The sequence below is a fragment of the Delphinapterus leucas genome, chromosome 15, assembly GCF_059928025.1.
Source record: "Delphinapterus leucas isolate spDelLeu-1000000601 "Yukka" chromosome 15, BTC_Dleu_Yukka2, whole genome shotgun sequence".
In the NCBI taxonomy this organism is placed as follows: Eukaryota; Metazoa; Chordata; class Mammalia; order Artiodactyla; family Monodontidae; genus Delphinapterus; species Delphinapterus leucas.
The window spans coordinates 20,004,022-20,026,811 of NC_143143.1; the positions used below are offsets into that span (position 1 = coordinate 20,004,022).

General features: G+C 46.2%; 1 protein-coding gene across 3 annotated transcripts in view; it reads right to left on the bottom strand.

Moving 5' to 3' along the window:
• PRKCB (protein kinase C beta) overlaps positions 1 to 22,790 on the bottom strand; it is a 312,172-nt gene that overhangs the window by 39,530 nt on the left and 249,852 nt on the right. For all 3 annotated transcript variants that reach the window (XM_022588515.3, XM_022588514.3, XM_022588513.3), the window contains exons 10-12: positions 17,012 to 17,185; positions 3,945 to 4,036; positions 2,137 to 2,199 (exon numbers count right to left, since the gene is read on the bottom strand). In XM_022588515.3, coding sequence (XP_022444223.1) covers positions 2,137 to 2,199; positions 3,945 to 4,036; positions 17,012 to 17,185 — 329 coding nt within the window. The remainder of the gene's footprint in view (positions 1 to 2,136; positions 2,200 to 3,944; positions 4,037 to 17,011; positions 17,186 to 22,790) is intronic.

Below are 22,790 nucleotides of genomic sequence, written 5' to 3' on the forward strand. Positions count from 1 at the left end.
GGGAGGCTGTGAAAGTATCTGGCACGTTAAATCTTTAGAGGAGGATATGGACTCCATTCTTACTCACAAATGAAAGGGGTTCAGATGTTGAGTGGCTTAAAAAAGTGATAAATATGCCCTAAATGTATAAATAATGGAGGAAGAAAGAGAGAATGTGTCGTTAGCAGAAAAAGCTTTGCATTTAGGCACGGTCTAGCACCTAGAATGCTAATCTTTGCATTTTATGACTTGGACCAAATGGACCCCAGATCCCAATCCAGCTCCCTGCTAGACTGGAAACCTTGCCTTCAATCCCAACCCTGTTGGCAAGGACCCTAATCATTTCATCTCCTGTTTCCTCCACTGGGACTGGATTTTCTTCCAATAAACCTACAGTCCCCTGTTTAATCTTCTCAGCAACGCTTGAGTGGCTTGATTCTATTCTGGTGGAGGCCCATCTCGTATAGGAGTTAGGTTCAAATGTCAGCACGTAAGGTGAAAGCCATGTAGAGTGAACAATTACCCATGATCCCCGGTTTTTTGGGTAAGCGCCAGCGGAAGTCACGGGCTTGAATTTAGGGGTCATGTCGAATGGAAGATAATGTGTATCTTTCAACACCAGAATTACATTCAGCACAAGATGCTCCCACCATGACAGTCAAGGGAGAAACTGGGGGAATTAGAGGCTTCACAGGTCCCGTCTCATGCATACGTGGTGACACATATCCATTGAGGACAAGCGTGGGCTGAATGACCACACAATTTACAGTTTAAATTATTATGGTTACTCTCTCTGTTTCTATTTCTTCACTGAGATCACACTGTACCACGTAAAGCCACTTGGCTTCCTGACCTTCATTCCTCCATTCAGGAGCACACAGGCAGAGTGGGGACTCTGTGCATTCCGGATGTGCTACTTCGTGGAGTGAAAAAAAGCCCCAGCACTCTGCAGGCTTCTGGCAAGGCCCTCACCTTCCATCCCTCCATCCCACCAGGGCCCACAGCCTCACTTCCAGTTTCTGCCTTGAGATCACCAAGGCTGATCTCTTTATGCCTTTTAGTCCCATATCCTTCAATTGCTTTAGGAAGACCAGGCCTCCGAGCGTCTTCCCTAACTCTTCAGACCCTAATCTCATGCTCTGTACAGAATGACAGGCAACCCACCACCACCCAGCCCACACCAGACCCCTCCCCTGCTTGACTTTCCTCCATAGTACTTCTCACTACTCGACAGACTGTATTTGTATGATTTACGTTATCTGTCTTCCACCACTGGAATATGAGTTCTACAAAGGTGGGGCTTTGTCTGTTTTCTTCACGCTGTATCCCCACCATCTAGACTAGAGGCCAGCACATGGTAGGCTTTCAATAAATGTTTGTCAAATGAATGAATGAATGAAACGGACTCTGATGACTCTTCAGGATCTTTTAAATAGACCCTCGCCCATGTCAAGTGCTCTTTGGAAGCCCCGTGCCACGCGCCAGCCTCCCTTGCATAACAAACCAACGCAAGCCTGCACTGGCATTTGCATCCATGTAGTGTAAGGAGAACGGTACACCCTGGACTCACTGACAAATAGCAGCCCCAGGCTCCATAGTTTGCTTGCATGAGATATAAAATGGGATGACTCATCCGGCTATGATCATACACTTGCTCCTGCAAAAACGGGCAAATGCCAAGTCCTGAGCTTAATCCCGTCTTTCAGGGCAAGATACTCAGAGATCCATTTCCAAATTGTAGTTACATAGCAAAAAAAAAAAAAGAAGAAAAAAGGAAAGAAAGAAAGAAATTTGTTTCCTAATAATATGATCCAGCACATTCTGCCAGCCACGATTCTTTGCTTGCTCCCCAAATGTGGGATTCACGGGTGAGAGAAAGAAGGGCTGGGTCCCCAGGGGTGAGCCCCCTCCTCTGAGCAAATGGTCTCACATTCGAGGCTCTGAACCATCACTGGAGGAAGATCTGTCATCGTATAGAGCTGCCCAAACTTTGCCAGGGCAGTGGGCAATGCTGCCTGGCAGAGCACATGCCCAAGTTAGCACTGGAGGATTCCTCCCCCACCGTGGATTCTAATTTTAAAAGCAGTTGAAGAAAGAGGCAGGGAAGGGAGGAGCTTAGGAACCAAGGAGACGGGAAGTACAGCAGGGTTCACTTACCGGTAAATGATGCCCTTGCTCTGTAAGAAGAACAGACCAATGGCAATTTCCGCAGCATAAAATCTGAAATTAAAAAAAAAAAAAAAAGCAATGGAGAAATTCAAGGACACCATATGCTTGGCAACTCTCAGAACTCAATACAATATTGAACTGGGCATAGGGCATTAATGTTCCACCATGGATGGTCAACCATACATCTCATAAAACGAAGTACGAGAGTTTGGACGGATCAACAGGGTTTACAGAGCTATGAGGCTAAGGACAAACATGCGGCGGGCAGAGGTTCAGCACCTGCTTAGTGGGGAGGAGGCCACGGGATGTGATGAACTGGCTGGAGAACGATCATTTCAGACTCCAGCATGATAACGGCTAACATCTGCTGAAGGCTTACCATCAACCTTGCATCATTTCAGGTTATCATCTGATTAAATCTTAATAACAATCCTATAAGGTAGGTGATACTACTACTTCCCTGTTCCTCAAATGAGGAAACTGAGGCTTAGTGACATGAAATAACTTGACCAAGTTATACAGCTAATGAATGGCACAGCCAGTATTGGAAACAGCACCTGGCTAAAGCGTAAGCTCTTCATGAAGGCCCGGAAGGAAACAGATTTTTGAGAGAACCAGAAAGCCCCGTTACAAAGGTTAGGCAGGCCTTTGGGGAGCTCTGTAAAATGTCCTGACAATGTGTCTTGTGTGATAATGGAGCGAAGGTCAGTGGTCAATTAGATGTCAGAACTACAAGAAGAGCCAACCCATTAGGACTGTGCCAAGATACACAAATGGCACGACCTGGAAGCACGAGAATGCAAACCCTATCAGAATTAGTGCTCATGACCTGGGCAGGTGGGAGGAGGGGGGCAGGGCTGAGCTGAACAGGAGTCAGCAGGCCTCTGCGATGATGGGATGGCGCCCTAGATGAGCCTCCAGAGCTTTCTAGCGGGACGATAAGAGCCCGGCAAACTCCCTAGGAGAGGTTAGCTCTGCTGATCCTATGACTTGCCGTGCTCCTGTTCTCCAACAGCCGGGAGAAACAGGATGACATTTGTGTTCTAAAGAGAAGAGACCAGCTGCCTTGTGGACTGAAGGGGACAGCATGAGCTCAGCAGGGGAAACAGATTTCCAAAGACACAGAGTCAGTCTCTTCACCCCAAGAGCCACAGAGCGTAGTCTCTATGCAGCTTGCGCCTTCACCTCCCTGGAACGAGGGCATCTAAGAGGGAGAGTGGTGTCGGACAGAGAACGTGAGCAAAGAAAATCTGGGTCAGAATTCTGGATCTGCCTCACACTAGCTCTGTGACCTTGATCAAGTCTCTAAAAACTCTCTGGGCCTGGCACATAGTAAGCTCTCAATAAACATCAGCAAAGGAATACACAAAACCTACAATGACATTCCCCAAGGAAGCTATAGGGCTTTCTTCATGAGCCAGGGGCAAAACCTAGAGATAGGGACTTCCTGGAAGTCCAGTGGTTAAGACTCCGCGCTTCCAATTCAAGGGGCGTGGGTTCGATCCCTCGTCAGGGAACTAAGATCCCACATGCCACGCAGCGCGGCCCCAAGAAACTTAGAGATAAAGAAATAGCTGTGGCTTTCAAGCTTCAAGTTCTTAGCTGGTGTCAAGAAAGAAAGAAGTATCCCATCTCAGCAGAACACCCTTTGTTCCGGCCATGTATTTCTCAGAAGCCCAAGATGTTTAAAGAAAAAGCTCAAGATGTTTAAAATCCCTATTCGACTAAGAACCCAAAAGAACTAACAACCCACCCATTTATCCCAAGGGAAAAGCACAGCACCAGTTCTCACTTACACAGCGTGAGGTTCCTTGAACCGGCCCACTTGTTGGATGTGGTACATGAGGTCGCCACCATTCACATACTCCATCACAAAGTACAGGCGGTCCTGGGAGAAGACAGCAAAGAGCAAAGTCAGCCTCTTACAGTTTCTTGGGGTCCAAATGGAGAGCAGGTAACAGCTGGGATTTATGATCAAAACCACCAGGACTCTATGACAGGTTGGGTGCACTGTTTCCCCAAGCGGAGTATTTGTGCCACTGGAAGTATGCAAGTGACCACAGGCAGTATGTGAACTGTTTTTTTAAATTAATAACGCTAACTTTATACTTGTCAGTACTGGAAAATATAATTAGCACATTAACCTCGTGACTTAGTGGCTATCATTGTTTAGTAAATCTTATTTTAATAAACAGTGGAGACTATTAAGTGAATCATATACAGGTAATAGGTAAGCTGTGGGAGCCAGCCTCCACCATGTCCCCTGTGATTTCCACTGCCCGGTGTTCACATCCTGGTGTAGTCCCTTCCCTCTGAGAACTGGACTGACTTGCGTAACCAATAGGATATTGTAAAAATGACAGCGTGTGGCTTCCGGGACTGGTCACGTTGTGAAATATGTGCTTCTGTTTTACTTATATATTAGGGTGGCTGGGTCACTGTGTAAAAGGGGGTTTGCTGTCAAAAGTCGCCAAGCTATTGTACGGGGCTGTAAGACCAGGAGGGGGGTAGCAGAGAAGTGATGTGTAGGGCAAAGGGTCCCTATGAAATCAGTATAGGATTTGAAGTCTCTTTCCACTACTTACTAGCTGTGCAACAGCTGTTACTTAACCTCTCAAATCTCCAGCTTTCACTCCACCTGTAAAGTGGACACGACCCACCTGCCCATAGAGTAAGTACCAAGATGACGTATGTAAAGTGTTCTAACAATGATGGCGGCCATACAACAAAGGTCTAATCCACCACTAAAAAAAGTCTTCCTTACAGTGCACAGAACTTTATCTTACATGTCACAGTCATGTGTGCATTTATCAAATGTGTACTGAGTGTATAATAATTAGAATAAAAACAACGAAACGAAGCTACCACCTTGCAAGCACGATGTGACTAAGATGAGCGCTTTACATATTTTGTCTCATTTATCTCTCTGAACAACCCAACATGACAAACATTACCTTTTCCCCCTGGCAGGATTTGAACCCCGGGCAGGTTGGTTTCAGAGTCTACACTTGTAACCTCGTATTATGCAGCTTCCCGTGTAAGGTTCTGACCCAGACATTGTATGGATGTGTGGGTGTGTCCTCCCTTCTGGGAGATTCCAGTCCAGGGGAGAAGAGAAGGGACGTCAAAAAAAGCTGGCAGACCACAAGGGACGGGTACAGGTTAATCAATCATTTTTGAAATGTCGAAGGACTTTCTCAGCCCGACTCTACTTCACCCTCTCAACATCTCTAATGAGAGGCAGAACCCTCCACTTCAAGGCATATGAGGTTTGCAAAAAGGTCACTTACAAGTTAGTGGCAGAGTGGAGATAGTCAGCCAGAACTGCCGACACCCTGCCCCTGGTTCTTTGGGGGTTTTCTGATAGAAAACAAGCCTAAAAATAGCATCTGTCTTTGCTGCACGTTGAAGAGAACCAAAACACTTGCTTTTAAAAATTATTTTTAAAACTAGCAGATGGCATTGGCCACAGAGAGAGAAGAAAGTGAGGGAGAGATTTCAGTTGCTTGCTTTCTGCTTGGAAGAACTCAACTTGCCCCCCCAGACTCATTAGTCAGAATCCCCACATCAGGGTGACAGCTCCACGGTGGGTAATGCCACGTTCTGTGGTCTGTTTCTACCACTCACTGTATTCGGGGCAACCCTGAGATCTGTCATCTTCGAACTGTACTGAGTGTGGCATTGGCACACCAGTTCTTCAGCTATTAAACATTATGGCTGGCATCTTGCTGTCCTTTCATTTTCCGAGCAAACACTTAATGATGCCCACTCTTTGCCAGGCTCTTCTACTGCCAGAGATGCTACTGTGAATGATCCGTGGTGCCCGATGTTAAGGATTCCCCCAGGCAAGTGGGGAGACCAGATAAACTTCCAAATGGCAATGTTTCCCAAAATGGGGTGGGAGATCATTTTAGGTGGGCTATGTTTTTACCTTTAGAGTTTTGTGTTTCTCTTAATGCATATTAAAAATATAACTAGCACTGAAGCCCCTGCTTTGACGGCTATCATTCCTGTAGAGGGAGAGTAGAATGCGTGAAGTTACAAAAGAGGAGATGTGATCAAGACATGGGATCACATTATGATGAACTGCATAAGGCCATCCACCCAAACGTCAGTCATCTCACTTACGTTAAGACCTTTACCATGTTCTTCTAAATCATCTACTAAAATTTACTTATTTTATAATGTTTTTTATTAACTTACCTTATTTTTTTTTCATTTAAACACAGTTATTTAAAAATTTTAAAACTTCATACCAAAGTCATAAATGGAGATTCATTGTCTCTGTAAAAAAATAAATGCCTCTCTGGAGTCTATTGACTCCATGCTATCACCAGTCTGGCTTTGGTACATCAATCCCTTAAATGACTTATTTTTAAAATAAATGCAATTTGCCCATGTACTTCATCTCCCACTCCAACGCAAGGAACATCAAAATTTGGAAAACACTGCCAATGGCAATCTAGAGCCCATCTTGAGCAGAGAAGTGAATTTTAGAACTTTTATTGAGGATTGATGTTTGCAATTCATGGTATTAGGTGTTAAAAGGGCAAAAATGATAAGGTACAGGTCTTGCCGTCAGAAAATTCAGAATCTTGGTTAATTCCATAGCAATTCAGGATCATGGTTAATATACAACTAACTAAAGCCATCATCTAAAGTAGGATGTGTTCAGAGAAATTTCATGAGAGGGACTTCAGCTCACCCACTACCTCCAATTCTGACATAATTATTCCCCCCACAGTGCCCTGAAATCCGACTTTGCTCCCCACGCTTCCTATAAAATTATTCCAAGGCTTCACAGATCTTTCTCATAGTCACGTGCAGTGGGTTTGGATCAGGACCTACTTGCTGGCCTCTCCTACATGGACATCGGAAAGTATGTATTGAATATGGACTCCAAGTCCAGCTTGGTTCCTGCTACTTGCTCTGTTTTCCAAAGAGGACTTGTCACAGCTCAAAACATCCACTCTCATCGCTCTAGGCTGATGAATCTCGACTTCAATTTCTATCCTCTCCCTTTCTCCTGAGCTCCAGTCAGCTCCAGCTGGCTACAGGACGTTTCTACGTGGGTGTTCCACTGTCAACTCCAATTAAAAGCTCCGAAAGGCAAGCTCACCATCTTTCTCTTCAAACTAGCCAGTCTGCTCAACTTCCAAAGTGTTTCTTCCAAATTATCTTCGTTATTGCGGTTACTCTTCATTTACACGCTTGCCCTTGTCTCTGAAGCGTGAAACGACTTCAGTTAATTTTAAATTTCCTTTCTCCGTGACCGCTCATATTCAATCAGTAAATAAATAAAATTAATTATCTGTCTGTCACCGTAGCGTGCAAAATGGTTGGATACAATTTTTCAGATTTGGAGCGTGAATATGAGGATAGCCTGATTTAAAACGATGGCTGGATTGCATGTGCAGAATTCACCAGGGGGAGGGGAGGCCTTGGATAGGGCACGGCATTTAAAGAGATAATCACTGTTCCTCCAAGACAGCTGAAAGTGGGATGTGACACAATGCCCATGTGACTGCCAGGAGGACACCTGCCACTTTTAATAAGATACCATGGACAGAGAAAATCAACAATGTGGGCAACTCTAAGCGTGTACCCTGCTCTAAGGTGAGTTGCATAAGCGTTAATCTATTTAATGATCTTTAGTGATTTTCCAAGCTGGTCAGTGAATCAATCCTGTCTGTAAATTGTTCCTCTTACTGCAAAGATCCATCTGTTTCTATCAAGAAGCTGTGCAGTTAAGAGCCTTAGCTGTGGCATGAGCTAGTACTGGGTTCAAGTGCCGGTTATCCTGCTTACTTACTCTGAGACCTTGCATCAGTTACTTAAACTTCCCCTGCCTTCCTAAAGGGGCAGGAATAGCTTCTCTTCCATATGGGTTTGCAAAGATGTAACACATAATGCATGGAGTCCATGCAAACTCACAGAAGCTCACTCAAGTGAGCGTGTGGACACCTTCTTTCCTCTGTATTCTATAGCCTAAGAATCTCTATCAGAATCAAGCAACTTGATGCTCCTCTAACTGTATTTTCTGCTTTCTAAGCTTTGCCCTTCCACATAGAGAGCAAAGTTCTCAAGGGATAGGGCCATCTCTCTTCTTCCTTGGAATTCTATGGACCTTTGATTATTGAATGAATATGCAAAAGCCACCATCAAGAGGGCAGAGAGAACCAGGCTGTGTCTATTCCTCCCCACCTCGGCTCTATATGCCTGGGTTGCATTCCTGGGTCCTTTCCTGCACTCAAGATTCTTGGATGGCTTTAGTTGCCTGAGGCCCAGACACCTATCAAGCTCTCTCCAGCTTCCTCTCCTTGGATGCACTGAATACCATGTTTGCATTGCTAGCAGCAGGCTATGTCCTGCTCCGACCCAGTTGGTCTCCTTGGATTCAAGGTGGCGTCTCCCACCTGACAAGAGCGCCAATTATTCCTTCCCTGTAGATACACCCCCTTCTTAAAGGTTCCTTTAAGGAAACTTAAGGTTCCTTAAGGTTCCTGAATTAGTAGCCAATGACTAGGTGATTGGGCTAGGAATAAAACAACTGACCTATGCTGACTCAATCAGATCCTCTTTCCTGTGTATGAATTGGAATTCGGGGAATTTGGTGGATAGGCAAACTGCGAGGGACTAGGGAAGCCATGTTACCATGAGCAGGGGTGGGGTGGGTGGGAAAACAAAGAAAGCAAGGAAAAAGAAACAGAGATCCAGTCTAGAAAGCTTTGAAGTTACAGTTTCTAGATCTTCATGACGCTCAGGTACACCTTTGCCTTTGGGTTGTTTTTCTTCCAATAATTCTTTTTTTTTTTTTTTTTTTAACATCATTTAGTTTGGAAGAGGTATTCTGTTTCCTGCAACTCAAGCATGGCCAACTGAGACTACGGCCAAGAGTTTCCTACAGCAACGCCCTCACATTAAACTATATCCTTGGATACTGCTGCCAACCCAGAGTTGACCCTGAGTTACCAGGACCACTTGGACACTCTCGGTGCTCAATGGACATGTTGTCAGGGGCCAACTCTACAAGTGGAATCATCCTCATCCCCCTCCCTGTCCCTTTTTGCATTCTGGGTTGACGCCCCTCCCGGCATGCCTTGCAACTGAGTTCTTGCTGGGCTACAACAGCAAATTTGGGGAGGAAGTAATTCCTGTCCTTCAATGACTCATAAAATCTAATTCTATTTTTTAAAAAAAGAAAAAAGAAGTGCATATGTTCAATTGAAAAGAAAACATTTAAAATAGATGTTTTGCTTAGGAGACTTAACTGCCTGTGCCCACTGGCGGTTGGGAAACTGCATGAATGTGTTGGGCTGACAATTGTACCCGAGAAAAACTGCAAAAGGGCTGGAGGAAACATAATCCTTTTGTGCCCCTCCAGCCAGGTGCCCCTCCAGCCCAGCTCAAATAATGCAGGTAGCCTCCCTTTTTGTTTGTTCTGCACTTTGTACACCACCTCTTTTATTTTTTTTTATTATTATTATTTTTTTGCGGTACGCGGGCCTCTCACTGTTGCAGCCTCTCCCGTTGCAGAGCACAGGCTCCGGACACGCAGGCTCAGCAGCCATGGCTCACGGGCCCAGCCGCTCCACGGCATGTGGGATCTTCCCGGACAGGGGCACGAACCCGTGTCCCCTGCATCGGCAGGCGGACTCTCAACCACTGCGCCACCAGGGAAGCCCACACCACCTCTTTTAATCCTCACTTCTTATGTCACTTTAAAGATGATGAAACGAATATGCAGATCTGTTAAGTGACTTCCTGGAGGTCACACAGCCAGTAATCACAGACCCAGATTTATCTGACTGAGAAGCTGGTGCTTATCCCTTTGTGGTTCTAGAACAATTGGCCTAAACCCCATTCTCCGAAGATCAGTTCCTCTAATGAGCAATTCTCTAAAAATTCAACCCCCTTCTGATGGCTTTTGTATCTGTGTATTTGAGTATTAACTTTTGCCATCTTGTGGCACATTCAACACTTTTAACTTGTTTTATTATCGACTCTCCTGAAATAATATAAATTCAAAATGAAGACAATTATCCACTGGCCCCTCCCTAAATCAAATCAAAGTTTCGATTTATCTTATCTGTGTCTCTGATTCTTTTCCGTGTGCAGATTCAATTTTAACACATTTAGAATAATCTCTTAAATAGAATGTAATATCTTACATTTTCTGTTAACATTGTGCCATGCATGCTTTTCAAGGGTCTTTAAAATCCAGTTGTCTAAGAATACTTCTGATGTAACTTTGCTTTTCTAAACAAGTTTTTAGAAATTAAATGTGTATCGTTTTAAGAATGACAAAAATTGTTTTGTATATTGGTAGGGTGTCTTTTTCCTTTTTATCTATTCTGACCACCTTCAAGATTTTTCTGTTTTATCAAGGATCTTTTATCTTCCAAATTCTAAGTCTCTAGCAAAAAAAAACATGTCAAATTTGCAGCATGTTAAAATAAATTTGTCATTTTTTAAAGGTAGATGATTCATAAAAGAATTCTGGGTCACAAAATACAAAATGACGCTCCACTCAGGCTACACTGGCCTCCTTGCTGCTCCTCATATATGCCGAGCATGTCACTGCCTCAGGCGTTTACACTCACTCTCCCTGCTGTCTAGAATACTTGCCCCTAGACATCCACGTGCCTCGCTCCCTCATTTGCTCTGGTCTCTGCTCAAATGTCATCCTTATCAGAAAGACCTTCCTTGATCATCCAATCAAAAATAGCATCTCTGTCTTCATCCATCCATCTCTCCCCCCTTTATTTTTTGTTATTGTTGTTTATTATCTGTCTCCTCCATTCGAATGTAAATTCCAAAGGAACAGGGGACTTTATCTCTTTTGTTCACTGATGTACCCTCACAGGGATGCAGCTGGGTCCTGACACATTTATGTCAACAAATAAATATTTGTTGACAGAATCAATAAGCCTTAGTACCCCCTGTAGACTGGCAGTAATGATCTGACTTTCTGGGATGCTGGCTTTAGGGATACTGCCTATTCCAGCCAGGACGCCTCCACCTCTGGAGCACCAGTCTGGGGGTCAGAGGATATGCAACTCCAGAAGGTGAGCGTGAGACGATGACCACCTTCATGGGCCTTCCTGCTCACCTGAGCCAGGTTAACAATGGTTTGTTTCACCTACAGGCAGGGCTCCCTAAATTTGAAAATCACTCCCACCACGAAATCTTTCCAATCATCGCAACATCCTTGTGGGGTAAGTAGGTGACTCTTTCATAGTGAAAAGAACACCTGAAGGGGCATTAGGACACCTGCCACTTACCGACAGTGTAACCTGAGGCATTTCAAATTTCTGAGGGTTGGTTTCCTTTGCAGAAGTGTGGACAGTAATACGTGCTTGTGGTGTTCTTGTTAAAATTAAATGTGATCATGACAATGAAGATAATTTCTAAACTAGAAAAAGGAATCTGGAAGTAAGGCAGAGGCAGGATAGCAAGGCTTCGGGGTTTGGGGTTCTAGAGTCTTACAGAACAAATGCCAGTGCCACCCCCCCTCACTGTGTGTGGCATTGCTCAAGTCACTGAACTTCTCTGAATATCAGCGCCCTTATCTATACATTCGGGGTAGTCACAGGGCCCACCCAGTCGAAGTGTCAGGAGGATAAAATGAGGGGTTACCTGTAGAGCACTGAGCACAGTGCCTGACACAGGCTGACACACTAAGGCTGCTGCTTTCTGTGGTTTTGATCATCCCTGTTGAGGCCACTTTGGTAGCCACTCAACATAATTTGCTAGCAAAAGCTTGGGCTCTGGGTTCAGTGGGCCTGTGACCCTGTGCTGTGTTCAGGGAAAACTACCCTACATCCCAGTTCCTCAATCCATTCACCTGCCAAGTCGGGTGTCAGATAATCCCTTCCACCCAAGATGTTTTGTGAGGGTGGAACGAAACAGAGTTTTCAAAGGCCCACAGGATGGCAGATGCACAGACAGAAAGTCAGATCCACTCCAGGGATGGGAAAGCTGAAGGAGGAAGCACCAGGTGAGGGATGCCGTCGGGCCCCTGCTGGAGCCTGGAGACAGGCTGGCTGCTGGCGGTTCTGCCCCACGCGTGTCAGGTAGAGTGGAAATCGGGTAACGTACACTCAAAAGACCTCATAGTGCAGTGATTAAGTGTAAAGCCCCTTGGAGCCAGGCTGCCTGGGTTCAAGTCCTGGCCCTGAAACGTACTAGCTGTATGGCCTCAGTGCCCGTCTGTGACATTGGGACGATGTCGGGACCCATGCAAGGGCTGCCACGGATGTGGCTTATGATGGTTGGTCCTGGGCCTCACGTGTAGTAGGCATTATTAGGTCTTTGAAATAAATTTATGTAAAATTAAAATATATGTGCTTAGCCAAAAGAAAAAGTAAATGAAAAAAACTTTCAGTGGGGGGCCTTTTACTCAAGGAGCATCTGCCGCTGAGTGGACGTGAGATGGGAGGGTCTCTGCCCTCCCCTCAGCCAACCCCGCTCAGCCCCCCAAGGGCCTCGAGCTCAGCTGGCAGGGAGTGCATCTCCCCAAGCGAAGCGTAACTCTGCTATTTAAAGTTACATCTTCCCCCCAAACAATACAGCCCCTCAACATAAGTTAACGATTTCATCTGATCCTCACCAACAAGAAAGCAACCTGTTCCATCCCTGGCCTTGCTGGAGTGGGAGACCGTGGGTCGGTCTTCAGTAGGAGGCCTCCATCCCCATACAAGACTCGAATCCACTCAATTCTCGTGTTTTACGTTCTCTCGGTTCTTAATCTCTCTTTCCTGGCAGGTGACAACTCCTGGAGGGGACCCAGGGTGCTGCACAATTTCCATGCACACCCAGACCCTACTCTCCAATTCCAGAAAGCATAATGAAATCCAAGGCTCAATGTTAAAAGAAGAGCCTCAAATCCACTCTACTCTATCGTGTTTAAAATAGTAAATTACAAATGAAGATACTGTACTTAATGAATATTAGTCACAAATGACCAAGTTCCCCCAATCTCAACACATCCAACTGAAATTGAAAACTGCTGCTCCAAGTTAGCCCAGCCATGAGAACAAGATCTCCTTCTTGCTTACCACTCAGTCTGTTTACCACTGAGACTGTCCTGTATGTGGTGATGTCCACGAGTCAGTTTGGGAACCACCAATGGAAAAAAAGAGAAGATGTGAGAATGAGAGAGTCTAGAGGTCTAAGAGTCTAGTCTAATCCCATTTCTGTCACTACTTGAATACCTTCAGGCCTTAACTCCCCAAGGTAACACCAGGGATTTGGACTTGTAAGATGTATGCCCTTCCTGATCTTTGCCAAGTCCCATGTAATGTGAATTATTGCTCACTGAATATTTTTCTTTACAAGGACTCTATTCTCTTTTTTTTTTTGCGGTACGCGGGCCTCTCACTGTTCTGGCCTCTCCCGTTGCGGAGCACAGGCTCCGGACGCGCAGGCTCAGCGGCCATGGCTCACGGGCCCAGCCACTCCGCGGCACGTGGGATCTTCCTGGACCGGGGCACAAACTCGCGTCCCCTGCATCGGCAGGTGGACTCTCAACCACTGAGCCACCAGGGAAGCCCAAGGACTCTATTCTTTTACTCAAAAATTTTATTTTAAAAGCAAACTTTTGTCACCTTTGGGGTGTAACAGTGAGCCAGTTCATGAACACTGTCAAATAACAAAAAAAAGTGTCATGCATCTATCCTGCCTTTCCTATATGAACTGTATCACCAGTGGACCAAGCAACAGATGAGGGAAGTCTCTCTTTATAAAAGAATTCCAACTAATAAAGAAAAAGGAATGACAGAATTAGGATATCACCATCTCACAATCCTTAATGAATTCATGGACCTAGGCACAGAGCATCATTTGTTGCCAACACTTTACAAAAACAGAGACAACCGGACATTATGTGACTTTGGATGAAAAAACACACAGCCATCTATGGTCTTGCCAAAGGGGTCAAACCTGGGTCTGACCGAACCTCTAGGTCCCGCTACCAATTTGCAGAAAACACAGAGGACAGAGGAAACATGTGGATGGGCCCCATGACTATGCACTCAGCAAAATCCAGACTGTGAAAATGCTGTGGGTCAAACAGCCCAGGATTTTTAGCAGATAAAAGAAAGGGATGGAAGGAATGGAGAGGGAAATCACCCTATTAAAAGACAAATCAAATTTCTACAAATGGGAAAGAGATGCTAAGGGATGCTAAAACTTAAGTGATAAAACTATAGAGACAGGCAAGGAAGTCAAGCTACCATTTGGGGAGAGATTGAGATTGGGACGCAGAGAAGCTTCTAGAGTGGCTGCCAAAGTTCTTTCTCGACCTGGATGGTGGTATGAGGAACTTAACCTTGTAATAACTCATTATTAAAACATCAATTGTGTGTGGTTTCTCTACATTTGTCTTATAATATCTCAAAATTTAAAAATGAAAAGACTTTATATTGTCATAAGTGAAAGAAATCTGTAAAAATATATAGAAAATAAAAGCAAAACAGTGACTTAGAAACTGCTCTTTGCCAAAGCTCAGAGCCTGAAGCTTGGTCCTCTCTCTTCGTTAAAAAGTCAAGTGTTTGGGCTTCCCTGGTCGCGCAGTGGTTGAGAGTCCACCTGCCGATGCAGGGGACACAGGTTCGTGCCCTGGTCCGGGAAGATCCCACATGCCGCAGAGCAGCTGGGCCCGTGAGCCATGACCGCTGAGCCTGCGCGTCCGGAGCCTGTGCTCCGCAACGGGAGAGGTCACAACAGTGAGAGGCCCGCGTACCGCAAAAAAAAAAAAAAAAAGTCAAGTGTTAAAAAGATGTTAATGGCCATGCTAGCACCAAACAGAAACTTTCTCTTCGAGGTACTCAGAAGAAAATAAAGTGAACTGAAAAGAATGTAATTTAAAATCTGTGCACCACCCAAAATCCCCCTTTGAGCTACCCAGGACCATTCTGCATGGCGGTGCGCGCTCTATACTTTCTCAAACACGATTTCAGCGCTTAGTCCTGCCTGCAGTGGAGTGAAAAATGTTCTTGTAGTCCCTCGTCACCAGCAGACCCCAACAAGAGGCTGGTGGGCCAAAGCCCCACAGGGGAATACTGCACACATTTGCCTAGAATGTTCCTTCCCTTGATGACCTGTGGTAGGGAGATTGTCTGGGATTCAGGGAATGGGCCCCAGCAGAAAATCATCCCTGCACCCAAAACATAGATGCCCCTGTGGCGATCAGGCAACAACCTCTCCAAGTTCTGCTATCACAGCCCCCATTGCCTTGTATCCCCATGTCTGTCTCCTCTGCTTTAAGAGCATGACCTTCTCAGAAACAGGACCCAGCTTACCCAGCACTATACCTCAGTACTTGGCCCAGGCCAAGGCCAATGCTAAATGCTTGTGAAGTGAATAACCAGCATCTGTGAGCGTTTACCAGGTACCAAGCACTGTGTTAAGTGTTTCTCATGTATAATCTCATTTCCTCCTCATAGCAACCTTGGACGTAGCTCATTCACAAATGACGAGACTGATACCAAGAGGTTTTCTAATTTTCCCAAGGCCACTCAGCCAGAAAGTGACAAAGCTGGGATCTTGACCCCAAATGTATCAAGAGACTACTTAGAACAGGGAAGGGGCTGGGTTCTGGCTCTACCCCTTTCACAACAGGTAGTTCTATGCCTGGCGTATGGTCTGCACTGAGAAAACCCACCCCAAATCCAGTTCTGCGTCTTCCTAGGCTGGAGGGACTCAGTCTAACTTAGCAGAGCACAGGACTTGGTGATGTTGGAGAAGAGAGCAAGCCCCAAGCTTTAAGGTACACGCAACTTGCAATAGTGTCCCATCTCGCACAGGGGTTGGGCTCTACAATCAGGATGTAGGGTGAGAACTGGAGAGAGTCAAAATAATCTTGAAAACTCCCTTAAAGCATCTTCAAGACACTAGGCCTTTGGCCCTTAGAAGCTCCCAAAGCAAGAATTAACTTTGTATCTCTTTGCATTTACGCTCTGCCTCATCTCCCCCCTGCCCCCTGCCCCGCCCCGCCACAGTGCCTGGTACCTGGGAAAGGCTCACAGATGAGGTATAGAGCTGAGTAAGCTGGGTCCCGTTTCTGAGAAGGTCATGTTCTTAAAGCAGAGGAGACAGACATGGGGATACAAGGCAATGGGGTCTGTCATAGCAGAACCTGGAGAGGTGAATGGGTCCCCAAATTGTTGCCTGATCGCCACAAGTACCTCCCTAGGTATGGAGACCAAGGTGTAGTCTGAACAGGGGAAAGGTAAGAAGTTGCTTGAAGGGACATCTTATTCTCACAGATAGAGGTAGAATCACAGTCAATAGCGGACAGTGCACAGATGCCCCCTTCTTCTTAGGAGCCTGGTTCTGACCTCACTAGTCCCTGCCCAGGCTGTGTCCCCTGCCCCGGGAGTCCTCTGAGGGCTGTGTTCTCAGGCAACCCCTCCTCCAAGAAGGTCCACGCAACCTGCAATGTGAACTCGTGCATTTATCTGAAGAGTCCACAGGGCCGACTGTGACCCTCTAGGGGCACATAGGAGGACCTTATCCCTCATCCCCATCTGTAAGTTCTGCTAGTACATCTCAGATTGTGAGTCCTGAGTTCCTGTCCGCAAGTCCCCTCTTGCTGCCAGAGGAAGGCCCTGCTCCCTTGGTTATAAAACCAATTGCCTGAGTTCTTTATCTTTGTTGAAACAGCATCTACCTCAGGGGAGAGTGCTTCTCAGCAGCAACCTCAGAAATTCTCTGCGGCCGGCTGTCCCTGGGCCCTGACAGCTTCCTGTCTCTAGGAGGGGAAGGGTCCGGGTGTCCCTTTGGGGTGGCCGCTGCCGGGATAGCTCTGGCCAAAGCCTGAAGGCTGGAGAGGGAGTGGCCCAGGCCCCCAGGCGGTTACCATGGTCTGGAAGCAGGAATGCAGCTGGGTCAGGAAGGGTGGCTTCCCGGGCAGGGCCAGCACCCGCTTCTCTACCATCGTGCATTCCACGTCATCGTCTTGAATCACCACATCCTTCTTCAGGATCTTCACGGCGTACAGCTCATCTGTGCCCTTCCGCTCTGAGAGCATGACCTGCGAGAGAGCGGGCACGTCAGTGTAGTAGCGGAAGGGGCCCCGGGGAAGCCACAGGCAGCTGACGGTCACTCAGATCTGCTCCAAGCTTAGTCCACGTGCCCTCGGTGGATGCTGATACGACACATGAAGTTTCCCACAGACCTCGCACCTTGAATGGCTGAACGCAATCAACAGAGGATGGTTCCAAAACAGAGACAGACTCACAGACGTAGAAAACAAACTGATGGTGACTAAAGGGGAAAGTGGTGGGGGCAGGGAGGGATAAATTAGGAGTTTGGGGTTAACAGATACACGCTACTATAAATAAGATAGATCAACAAGGACCTACTGTGTAGCACAGGGAATTCAGTATCTTGTAATAACATATAATGAAAAAGAATCTGAAAAAGAATAAAGGTGTATAAACTGAATCACTCTGCTGTACACCTGAAACTAACACAACATTGTACATCAATTATACTTCAATTTTTTAAAAAGCGTATCACTAAAAAAAATTGTTTTTTAATTTTTAAAAAATAGAGGATGGTTCCAAGAGTGATGAGCAAGTATTCGGATATCCCTTTGGGATATGTATCAATGCCCAGCCAAACATGACTAGAATACAAACCCCATAAGGGCAAGTATCTTTGCCTGTTTTGTTCACTGGTGTAACCCAAGAGTCTGGAACGGTGCCTGGCACACAGTAGGTGTTCAAGAAGTATTTGTTGAAGGAGGGAATGAGTGAATTCCTGAAAGAACTGAATTTGGGGCAATTGATTCCGTATTCTTTCAGTTGTTTAATATTCATTAAGAGCCTGCTAAGCACCGGGGAAGCAGCATTAGATGAGCAGGCACGTTCTCTGACCCTGCATTCCAGGGAGGAAGGAAGACTTTGGACATTAATTACAGGGATGATTAATGTAATATTTTAACATCCTCTCCTGTTGTCCTGGGGCTTCCTTTCATGCAGCTGTGGTCACAATCTGAGCATGTTAATCAGTGTGGCTTGTGACACATCATTATTTGCACTGGCTGTGACTATGCCAGAGAGAACAGTGACCAGCAGGTACCATTCTCAAGAAGCCTCTTAGGGAGCATGGGGCGGGACCACACTGTACAAGACCTAACCTGGTCTGGGGGCTTCTGAGATGGCTTCCTGGAGGAAGAAGCAATCAGACTGAAGTAACTATATACTGTGTGTACTGTGTCAGACATTTTGCAGGCAATAATATCAATCACCACAATATTTTGAGCGCTTACCAGGGTGCCAGACAATGGTTTTCATTTATTATGTCTCATTCACTTTGCCTAAGACCCTAGGAAGTCGGTACCATTAAGAACCCTATTTCAAGGGGGGAGGAGCAGCGGGGTGGGGGGTTAAGAGGTACAAACTATTAGGTATAAAATAAGCTCCAAGGGCATATTGTACAACACAGGGAATACGGCCAATATTTTATAATAACTATAAATGGAGTATAAACCTTTAAAAATTGTGAATCATTATATTGTACACCGGTAACATATAATATTGTACATCAACTACACTTCAATAAGAAATAAATAAATAAGTTTAAAAATTAATTAATTAAAAAGAAAAGAGCCCTATTTCATAGGAGCCTGGGGCTCAGGGAAGCTAAGTGACCTGTCACACCACAAATTCAGTTAGGGACAGAGCCAGGATTTGAACTCCGGTTTACCTGATCCCAAGGTCTCTGCCTTTATATACTCCACTTGTGAGAGTTCCAGAAGAATCCTCAAGGAGTTTAGGTGGCTGAGTAAATGAAATGCTCATCCCTGACTCAGCTGGAGGACCAGAGAGAGCAACAGAGGCCTGGGACCAGAGGGAGTGACGCACAGAGGGAGCCCCGAGGCAGGAGGGCAGCTTGCACAGTCCGCTCAGCTCCTGCCCTGATGGTAAGAGGCCTGACTGGACTCCTGCACGGCAGCTCTGGGCTGCGCTCACCGCCCCTCACAGAGGCCCGTCTCCTGCCCGCACCACGTTCTCTCTCATCACAGCCAGGGGCGGCCATGGGCGAGTCAGGCCTAGGAATTTAGCGCACTTAGGGAGAAAGTCCCTGACGCACACCTCCGCATCAAGAGGACTTTTCCGACTGCTTTCTCCCCCAGCCTCACCATAGAAATACGAGCTGCCAGCTGGGCAGGTCCTCCCTGCCGGGCATCTACTCAGCCCTCACAGCAGACCCACTCGCCCCCATGGCAGAGGAGGGCTCAAAGTGCTGGAGTGCGTGTCTTTAGCTCATTTCCCATCTCCCTCTGCTCCCTCACGGGTACCCAGAGCCGTTTTTCCTTCCCTAGTCCTCAACCAAGGCAGAACCAATGACTCCACTAAGATGTTAAGAGTAGGCTGGAGATAGGGGTTTTCTGCTCCCAGATTCCTGAGAAGGCAGGGCTGGGGCAATGGCGGAGAGGTGACTTAGCCAGAGGCGAAAGGGTAGAGAGACTGAAGGAGGATGGAAGCAGAGTCATCAGCTGAGAGGACCCCCAAGTACACAGGAGGGGCTCAGCGCTGAGCTGGCTGTGAGTGTGGCAACCCCACTGCCCCGTCACCACTGGTCAACGTACCATCTAACAACCCAGAATACTCGTAGACAACCCACCCCACCCCACCACCACCCAGGAACACAGGGGAGGGGCCCTGGACACCTTGAATGTCAATGCAGTCCCCTGTCTGGAGGAGTAGCAGGACAGATGGCTGGGAATTTCCCCAGGCACCAGAGGGAGGGGTGAACACCCTACGTCTGTTTCAATTACTCCCCTTCTACAGATGAACAAACTGAGGCTCAGAGAGATTAACCTGCTGGAGCTAATGATTGTTCTAAAAGTGCAGATCTGACCAGGCTACTCAAATGTTTCAAGTCCCTCAGTGACTCCCGCAAGTCAAACAATTTCTTGACCACATCCTGTTCTTTCTTCTCCTCTGGCTCTTCTATTGCCAGTGCCTGTAGTGTCCTTCCACACGCTTTCACTGCTCAGAAAATCTGAGATTCAGCTCAGATGTTCCCTTCCTCTCTATCCCTCAATGATCCACGTAGACCAAACAGGTCACTCCCTCCTCTAGACACTGGGACTGCTTTGTATCTATGGCAGGTACTTTAGGGCAAGTGTTTCCAAACTTCAATCATTCACGTGCCTTTTTCACATTTTTTCCCTACCACCTAAACTGGCATTTACTTAGTATTTTTTAAATCTAGTCACATCTTTACTTAACTATATTTATCTGAAAAGGAAATTTTATATCACCACCATTAATGGCAAGCCAGAATCACCAGCCATAAGTGGAAGATGAGCATAAAAGTAAATAAAAGTGGGGGCTTCCCTGGTGGTGCAATGGTTAAGAATCCACCTGCCAATGCAGGGGACACGGGTTCGAGCCCTGGTCCCGGAAGATCCCACATGCCACAAAGCAACTAAGCCCATGTGTCACAACTACTGAGGCCCACACGCCTAGAGTCCGTGCTCCGCAACGAGAAGCCACTGCAAAGAGAGGCCCGTGCACTGCAACGAAGAGTAGCCCCCACTCGCCGCAACTAGATAAAAGCCCGCGCGCAGCAACAAAGACCCAACAGAGCCAAAAAATAAATAATAAATTTATTTTTTTTAAAAAGTAAATAAAAGCAAAGCAGTGCTAGGAAATTCTAGCTGGATACTGCTGGCTGCTGAAGGTTCCAAGCCAGGCCTGTGTTTTCCTCTTGTTCAAGGAAAAAAGTGATATTAGCAAATGTTAGCTATTAATGGCATGTTGTCATCAAATGAGACTTTCTGATTCAAGTAATTAGAAAGACTAAGAGAAAACGTAAAAAGAGAAAAACCTTATCATTCATATGGCACCTATGTACCACCTTAAAAAAACTCAATTACTCAACTAAAATCATCTTGCAAATCATCAATACTATGTGCTTCACACCTTAGAAAATACTGTTGCATTTGTAGAGATATTTATCTTTCAGTCAATCAACAGGGATGTGTGAAGATTCTCAGTGCCTCGCCCTGCCCTAAGCCACAGGGGTAGAGGGGAGAATAGCCAGTACCAGAGGACCCCCCCCACTCACATCCTGCAAGTGCTACACAAAGGGGCAAACTCTGGAAAATTCTCCTATAGCATCTGGAGGAAAACAGAACTGACACACACGAAGCATTAATAACAATTTAGAGATAGAACTGAATCAAGTTTTAGAACAGGGGCCAGCAAACTTTTTCTGTAAAAGGACAAAGAGTAAATATCACAGGCTTCAGGGGACAGTCTCTGTATCCACTACTTAACTTGCCACTGTAGTGGGAAAGCAGCCGTAGGCCACACACAAGTGAATGGGTGTGACTGTGTCCCAATAAAACTTTATTTATAAAAATAGCTGGTGGGCCCAGCGCCAGTAGTTTGCTGACCCCTGTTCTAGAACATATATTTCAAAAAAGATCGGGAAAAAATAAGAGTAGCATTAGCAAAAGTGGCCACAGTTAAAAAAATAGAACTACCAGAAGACCCAGCAATCCCTCTACTGGGCATATACTCTGAGAAAACCATAATTCAAAAAGAGTCATGTACCACAATGCGCACTGCAGCTCTATTTACAGTAGCCAGGACATGGAAGCAACCTAAGTGCCCATCGACAGGCAAAAGGATAAAGACGATGTGGCACATATATACAATGGAATATTACTCAGCCATAAAAAGAAACGAAATTGAGTTATTTGTAGTGAGGTGGATGGACCTAGAGACTGTCATACAGAGTGAAGTAAGTCAGAAAGGGAAAAACAAATACCGTATCCTAACGCATATATATGGAATCTAAAAAAAAAGGTCTGAAGGACCTAGGGGCAGGACAGGAATAAAGACACAGACGTAGAGAATGGGCTTGAGGACACGGGGAGGGGGAAGGGTAAGCTGGGACGAAGTGAGATAGTAAAATAGATAGCTAGTGGGAAGCAGCCGCATAGCACAGGGAGATCAGCTCGGTGCTTTGTGACCACCTAGAGGGGTGGGGTAGGGAGGGAGGGAGGGAGACGCAAGAGGGAGGGGATATGATATACGTATACGTATAGCTGATTCACTTTGTTATACAGCAGCAACTAACACAACAATGTAAAGCAATTATACTCCAATAAAGATGTTAAAAATAAAAAAAAAGTGGTCACAGTTTAACTTGGATATGGACCCTAGCATGCTTTTCATTTCTTCCAACTCCTTCTTAGAGCCTTCTGATTGGGCAGGGGACTTATCTGGCCACAGCTGATTGGATTAGTGGTGGAGAACTGATCTAGGTTGAACCAATCAGATTCTCTCATTGAAAGATGTGGAATTAGGACGCTCCATGTAGGCAGTCTAGGATCCTGAAAAGAAAAACACACAGATCTGCCTAGAGTGGTCCTTTCCTACCACATGCAGGCAAAGAAAAGTGACCCGGATGTGTGGGGGAAACAAGAAGGTCAGGGAGGGCTTCCCTGGTGGCGCAGTGGTTGGGAGTCCACCTGCCGATGCAGGGGACACGGGTTCATGCCCCAGTCCGGGGGGATCCCGCATGCTGTGGAGCGGCTGGGCCCGTGAGCCATGGCTGCTGAGCCTGCGCCTCCGGAGCCTCAGCTCCGCGGCGGGAGAGGCCGCGGCGGT